General features: G+C 55.1%; 1 protein-coding gene across 1 annotated transcript in view; it reads right to left on the reverse strand.

Annotated features, from left to right (window-relative positions):
- Window positions 1–9,152, reverse strand: part of cdk10 (cyclin dependent kinase 10) — a 30,375-nt gene extending 21,223 nt beyond the window's left edge. Inside the window, exon 1 of the mRNA XM_066649400.1 lies at window positions 9,011–9,152. Coding sequence (XP_066505497.1) covers window positions 9,011–9,088 — 78 coding nt within the window. The 5' untranslated portion in view covers window positions 9,089–9,152. The remainder of the gene's footprint in view (window positions 1–9,010) is intronic.

A 9,152-nucleotide genomic window follows, 5' to 3' on the forward strand; every position in this document is an offset into this window, starting at 1 on the left:
AAACCCACACAGACACAGAGAGAACACACCACACTCCTCACAGACAGTCACCCGGAGGAAACCCACGCAGACACAGGGAGAACACACCACACTCCTCACAGACAGTCACCCGGACGAAACCCACACAGACACAGAGAGATCACACCACACTCCTCACAGACAGTCACCCGGAGGAAACCCACATGGACACAGAGAGAACACACCACACTCCTCACAGACAGTCACCCGGAGGAAACCCACGCAGACACAGGGAGAACACACCACACTCCTCACAGACAGTCACCCGGACGAAACCCACGCAGACACAGGGAGAACACACTACACTCCTCACAGACAGTCACCCGGAGGAAACCCACACAGACACAGAGAGAACACACCACACTCCTCACAGACAGTCACCCGGAGGAAATCCACGCAGACACAGAGAGAACACACCACACTCCTCACAGACAGTCACCCGGAGGAAACCCACGCAGACACAGAGAGAACACATCACACTCCTCACAGACAGTCACCCGGAGGAAACCCACGCAGACACAGAGAGAACACACCACACTCCTCACAGACAGTCACCCGGAGGAAACCCACACAGACACAGAGAGAACAAACCACTCTCCTCACAGACAGTCACCCGGAGGAAACCCACACAGACACAGAGAGAACACACCACACTCCTCACAGACAGTCACCCGGAGGAAACCCACACAGACACAGGGAGAACACACCACACTCCTCACAGACAGTCACCTGGAGGAAACCCACACAGTCACAGAGAGAACACAACACACTCCTCACAGACAGTCACCCAGAGGAAACCCACACGGACACAGAGAGAACACACCACACTCCTCACAGACAGTCACCCAGAGGAAACCCACACAGACACAGAGAGAACACACCACACTCCTCACAGACAGTCACCCGGAGGAAACCCATGCAGACACAGGGAGAACACACCACACTCCTCACAGACAGTCACCCGGACGAAACCCACACAGACACAGAGAGAACACACCACACTCCTCACAGACAGTCACCCGGACGAAACCCACACAGACACAGGGAGAACACACCACACTCCTCACAGACAGTCACCCGGAGGAAACTCACACAGACACAGAGAGAACACACCACACTCCTCACAGACAGTCACCCGGAGGAAACCCACGCAGACAAAGAGAGAACACAACACACTCCTCACAGACAGTCACCTGGAGGAAATCCACGCAGACACAGAGAGAACACATCACACTCCTCACAGACAGTCACCCGGAGGAAACCCACGCAGACACAGAGAGAACACACCACACTCCTCACAGACAGTCACCCGGAGGAAACCCACACAGACACAGAGAGAACACACCACACTCCTCACAGACAGTCACCCGGAGGAAACCCACACAGACACAGAGAGAACACGCCACACTCCTCACAGACAGTCACCCGGAGGAAACCCACACAGACACAGGGAGAACACACCACACTCCTCACAGACAGTCACCCGGAGGAAACCCACACAGACACAGAGAGAACACACCACACTCCTCACAGACAGTCACCCGGACGAAACCCACACAGACACAGAGAGATCACACCACACTCCTCACAGACAGTCACCCGGAGGAAACCCACACGGACACAGAGAGAACACACCACACTCCTCACAGACAGTCACCCAGAGGAAACCCACACAGACACAGAGAGAACACACCACACTCCTCACAGACAGTCACCCGGAGGAAACCCACGCAGACACAGGGAGAACACACCACACTCCTCACAGACAGTCACCCGGACGAAACCCACACAGACACAGAGAGATCACACCACACTCCTCACAGACAGTCACCCGGAGGAAACCCACATGGACACAGAGAGAACACACCACACTCCTCACAGACAGTCACCCGGAGGAAACCCACGCAGACACAGGGAGAACACACCACACTCCTCACAGACAGTCACCCGGACGAAACCCACGCAGACACAGGGAGAACACACCACACTCCTCACAGACAGTCACCCGGAGGAAACCCACACAGACACAGAGAGAACACACCACACTCCTCACAGACAGTCACCCGGAGGAAATCCACGCAGACACAGAGAGAACACACCACACTCCTCACAGACAGTCACCCGGAGGAAACCCACGCAGACACAGAGAGAACACACCACACTCCTCACAGACAGTCACCCGGAGGAAACCCACACAGACACAGAGAGAACACACCACACTCCTCACAGACAGTCACCCGGAGGAAACCCACACAGACACAGAGAGAACACACCACACTCCTCACAGACAGTCACCCGGAGGAAACCCACACAGACACAGGGAGAACACACCACACTCCTCACAGACAGTCACCCGGAGGAAACCCACACAGACACAGAGAGAACACACCACACTCCTCACAGACAGTCACCCGGAGGAAACCCACACAGACACAGGGAGAACACACCACACTCCTCACAGACAGTCACCCGGACGAAACCCACACAGACACAGAGAGATCACACCACACTCCTCACAGACAGTCACCCGGAGGAAACCCACACGGACACAGAGAGAACACACCACACTCCTCACAGACAGTCACCCGGAGGAAACCCACACAGACACAGAGAGAACACACCACACTCCTCACAGACAGTCACCCGGAGGAAACCCACGCAGACACAGGGAGAACACACCACACTCCTCACAGACAGTCACCCGGACGAAACCCACACAGACACAGAGAGATCACACCACACTCCTCACAGACAGTCACCCGGAGGAAACCCACACGGACACAGAGAGAACACACCACACTCCTCACAGACAGTCACCCGGAGGTAACCCACGCAGACACAGGGAGAACACACCACACTCCTCACAGACAGTCACCCGGACGAAACCCACACAGACACAGGGAGAACACACCACACTCCTCACAGACAGTCACCCGGAGGAAACCCACACAGACACAGAGAGAACACACCACACTCCTCACAGACAGTCACCCGGACGAAACCCACACAGACACAGGGAGAACACACCACACTCCTCACAGACAGTCACCCGGAGGAAACTCACACAGACACAGAGAGAACACACCACACTCCTCACAGACAGTCACCCGGAGGAAACCCACGCAGACACAGAGAGAACACATCACACTCCTCACAGACAGTCACCCGGAGGAAACCCACGCAGACAAAGAGAGAACACAACACACTCCTCACAGACAGTCACCCAGAGGAAACCCACACAGACACAGAGAGAACACACCACACTCCTCACAGACAGTCACCCGGAGGAAACCCACGCAGACACAGAGAGAACACATCACACTCCTCACAGACAGTCACCTGGAGGAAATCCACGCAGACACAGAGAGAACACATCACACTCCTCACAGACAGTCACCCGGAGGAAATCCACGCAGACACAGAGAGAACACACCATACTCCTCACAGACAGTCACCCGGAGGAAACCCACGCAGACACAGAGAGAACACACCACACTCCTCACAGACAGTCACCCGGAGGAAACCCACACAGACACAGAGAGAACACACCACACTCCTCACAGACAGTCACCCGGAGGAAACCCACACAGACACAGGGAGAACACACCACACTCCTCACAGACAGTCACCCGGAGGAAACCCACACAGACACAGAGAGAACACACCACACTCCTCACAGACAGTCACCCGGACGAAACCCACACAGACACAGAGAGATCACACCACACTCCTCACAGACAGTCACCCGGAGGAAACCCACACGGACACAGAGAGAACACACCACACTCCTCACAGACAGTCACCCAGAGGAAACCCACACAGACACAGAGAGAACACACCACACTCCTCACAGACAGTCACCCGGAGGAAACCCACGCAGACACAGGGAGAACACACCACACTCCTCACAGACAGTCACCCGGACGAAACCCACACAGACACAGAGAGATCACACCACACTCCTCACAGACAGTCACCCGGAGGAAACCCACACGGACACAGAGAGAACACACCACACTCCTCACAGACAGTCACCCGGAGGAAACCCACGCAGACACAGAGAGAACACACCACACTCCTCACAGACAGTCACCCGGAGGAAACCCACACAGACACAGGGAGAACACACCACACTCCTCACAGACAGTCACCTGGAGGAAACCCACACAGACACAGAGAGAACACACCACACTCCTCACAGGCAGTCACCCGGAGGAAACCCACACAGACACAGAGAGAACACACCACACTCCTCACAGACAGTCACCCAGAGGAAACCCACGCAGACACAGGGAGAACACACCACACTCCTCACAGACAGTCACCCGGACGAAACCCACACAGACACAGAGAGATCACACCACACTCCTCACAGACAGTCACCCGGAGGAAACCCACACGGACACAGAGAGAACACACCACACTCCTCACAGACAGTCACCCAGAGGAAACCCACACAGACACAGAGAGAAAACACCACACTCCTCACAGACAGTCACACGAAGGAAACCCACACAGACACAGGGAGAAAACCCCACACTCCTCACAGACAGTCACCCGGAGGAAACCCACGCAGACACAGGGAGAACACACCACACTCCTCACAGACAGTCACCCGGAGGAAACCCACGCAGACACAGAGAGAACACACCACACTCCTCACAGACAGTCACCCGGAGGAAACCCACACAGACACAGAGAGAACACACCACACTCCTCACAGACAGTCACCCGGAGGAAACCCACACAGACACAGAGAGAACACACCACACTCCTCACAGACAGTCACCCGGAGGAAACCCACACAGACACAGGGAGAACACACCACACTCCTCACAGACAGTCACCCGGAGGAAACCCACACAGACACAGAGAGAACACACCACACTCCTCACAGACAGTCACCCGGAGGAAACCCACACAGACACAGGGAGAACACACCACACTCCTCACAGACAGTCACCCGGACGAAACCCACACAGACACAGAGAGATCACACCACACTCCTCACAGACAGTCACCCGGAGGAAACCCACACGGACACAGAGAGAACACACCACACTCCTCACAGACAGTCACCCGGAGGAAACCCACACAGACACAGAGAGAACACACCACACTCCTCACAGACAGTCACCCGGAGGAAACCCACGCAGACACAGGGAGAACACACCACACTCCTCACAGACAGTCACCCGGACGAAACCCACACAGACACAGAGAGATCACACCACACTCCTCACAGACAGTCACCCGGAGGAAACCCACACGGACACAGAGAGAACACACCACACTCCTCACAGACAGTCACCCGGAGGTAACCCACGCAGACACAGGGAGAACACACCACACTCCTCACAGACAGTCACCCGGACGAAACCCACACAGACACAGGGAGAACACACCACACTCCTCACAGACAGTCACCCGGAGGAAACCCACACAGACACAGAGAGAACACACCACACTCCTCACAGACAGTCACCCGGACGAAACCCACACAGACACAGGGAGAACACACCACACTCCTCACAGACAGTCACCCGGAGGAAACTCACACAGACACAGAGAGAACACACCACACTCCTCACAGACAGTCACCCGGAGGAAACCCACGCAGACACAGAGAGAACACATCACACTCCTCACAGACAGTCACCCGGAGGAAACCCACGCAGACAAAGAGAGAACACAACACACTCCTCACAGACAGTCACCCAGAGGAAACCCACACAGACACAGAGAGAACACACCACACTCCTCACAGACAGTCACCCGGAGGAAACCCACGCAGACACAGAGAGAACACATCACACTCCTCACAGACAGTCACCTGGAGGAAATCCACGCAGACACAGAGAGAACACATCACACTCCTCACAGACAGTCACCCAGAGGAAACCCACACAGACACAGAGAGAACACACCACACTCCTCACAGACAGTCACCCGGAGGAAACCCACGCAGACACAGGGAGAACACACCACACTCCTCACAGACAGTCACCCGGACGAAACCCACACAGACACAGAGAGATCACACCACACTCCTCACAGACAGTCACCCGGAGGAAACCCACACGGACACAGAGAGAACACACCACACTCCTCACAGACAGTCACCCGGAGGAAACCCACGCAGACACAGAGAGAACACACCACACTCCTCACAGACAGTCACCCGGAGGAAACCCACACAGACACAGGGAGAACACACCACACTCCTCACAGACAGTCACCTGGAGGAAACCCACACAGACACAGAGAGAACACACCACACTCCTCACAGGCAGTCACCCGGAGGAAACCCACACAGACACAGAGAGAACACACCACACTCCTCACAGACAGTCACCCAGAGGAAACCCACGCAGACACAGGGAGAACACACCACACTCCTCACAGACAGTCACCCGGACGAAACCCACACAGACACAGAGAGATCACACCACACTCCTCACAGACAGTCACCCGGAGGAAACCCACACGGACACAGAGAGAACACACCACACTCCTCACAGACAGTCACCCAGAGGAAACCCACACAGACACAGAGAGAAAACACCACACTCCTCACAGACAGTCACCCGGAGGAAACCCACACAGACACAGGGAGAACACACCACACTCCTCACAGACAGTCACCCGGACGAAACCCACACAGACACAGGGAGAACACACCACACTCCTCACAGACAGTCACCCAGAGGAAACCCACACAGACACAGAGAGAACACACCACACTCCTCACAGACAGTCACCCGGAGGAAACCCACGCAGACACAGGGAGAACACACCACACTCCTCACAGACAGTCACCCGGACGAAACCCACACAGACACAGAGAGATCACACCACACTCCTCACAGACAGTCACCCGGAGGAAACCCACACGGACACAGAGAGAACACACCACACTCCTCACAGACAGTCACCCGGAGGAAACCCACGCAGACACAGAGAGAACACACCACACTCCTCACAGACAGTCACCCGGACGAAACCCACACAGACACAGGGAGAACACACCACACTCCTCACAGACAGTCACCTGGAGGAAACCCACACAGACACAGAGAGATCACACCACACTCCTCACAGACAGTCACCCGGAGGAAACCCACACAGACACAGGGAGAACACACCACACTCCTCACAGACAGTCACCTGGAGGAAACCCACACAGACACAGAGAGATCACACCACACTCCTCACAGACAGTCACCCAGAGGAAACCCACACGGACACAGAGAGAACACACCACACTCCTCACAGACAGTCACCCAGAGGAAACCCACGCAGACACAGGGAGAACACACCACACTCCTCACAGACAGTCACCCGGACGAAACCCACACAGACACAGAGAGATCACACCACACTCCTCACAGACAGTCACCCGGAGGAAACCCACACGGACACAGAGAGAACACACCACACTCCTCACAGACAGTCACCCAGAGGAAACCCACACAGACACAGAGAGAACACACCACACTCCTCACAGACAGTCACCCGGAGGAAACCCACACAGACACAGGGAGAACACACCACACTCCTCACAGACAGTCACCCGGACGAAACCCACACAGACACAGGGAGAACACACCACACTCCTCACAGACAGTCACCCGGAGGAAACCCACACAGACACAGAGAGAACACACCACACTCCTCACAGACAGTCACCCGGAGGAAACCCACACAGACACAGGGAGAACACACCACACTCCTCACAGACAGTCACCCGGACGAAACCCACACAGACACAGAGAGAACACACCACACTCCTCACAGACAGTCACCCGGAGGAAACCCACACAGACACAGGGAGAACACACCACACTCCTCACAGACAGTCACCTGGAGGAAACCCACACAGACACAGAGAGATCACACCACACTCCTCACAGACAGTCACCCGGAGGAAACCCACACGGACACAGAGAGAACACACCACACTCCTCACAGACAGTCACCCAGAGGAAACCCACGCAGACACAGGGAGAACACACCACACTCCTCACAGACAGTCACCCGGACGAAACCCACACAGACACAGAGAGATCACACCACACTCCTCACAGACAGTCACCCGGAGGAAACCCACACGGACACAGAGAGAACACACCACACTCCTCACAGACAGTCACCCAGAGGAAACCCACACAGACACAGAGAGAACACACCACACTCCTCACAGACAGTCACCCGGAGGAAACCCACACAGACACAGGGAGAACACACCACACTCCTCACAGACAGTCACCCGGAGGAAACCCACACAGACACAGAGAGAACACACCACACTCCTCACAGACAGTCACCCGGAGGAAACCCACACAGACACAGGGAGAACACACCACACTCCTCACAGACAGTCACCCGGAGGAAACCCACACAGACACAGAGAGAACACACCACACTCCTCACAGACAGTCACCCGGAGGAAACCCACACAGACACAGAGAGAACACACCACACTCCTCACAGACAGTCACCCGGAGGAAACCCACACAGACACAGAGAGAACACACCACACTCCTCACAGACAGTCACCCGGAGGAAACCCACACAGACACAGGGAGAACACACCACACTCCTCACAGACAGTCACCCGGACGAAACCCACACAGACACAGAGAGAACACACCACACTCCTCACAGACAGTCACCCGGAGGAAACCCACACAGACACAGAGAGAACACACCAATTATTATTTTTCTACGTTGCACAATGACAAATAATTGCACATTATTGGACAGGCTTGACGTAAGTTACCTGTTTAAACTGAGAAAACCTGCTTTGGGGAACAGCCCTCGAGTGTATGTGCACACAAAACTGTTACTGAATTTAGGTGTTTCAGAAAGATTTCTCTCTCTCTCTCTCTCTCTCTCTCTATATATATATATATATATATATAGAGAGAGAGAGAGAGAGAGAGAGAGAGAGAGAGAGAGAGACACTCTGCACCACAGCCGCTTCTCTTACCCTCTGCTCCTGTGGAACCGTGAAGCTCCTGCTGTTCTTCAGTGACTTCAGTCTAATGGGCTCTGGTTCTGGCTCCATTACATACACTTACACACAGCTTTACTCACACACAAAAACACTACAAACACACACTCGCTCCCAC

This window comes from Hoplias malabaricus, chromosome 17 (assembly GCF_029633855.1).
Source record: "Hoplias malabaricus isolate fHopMal1 chromosome 17, fHopMal1.hap1, whole genome shotgun sequence".
NCBI lineage: Eukaryota > Metazoa > Chordata > Actinopteri > Characiformes > Erythrinidae > Hoplias > Hoplias malabaricus.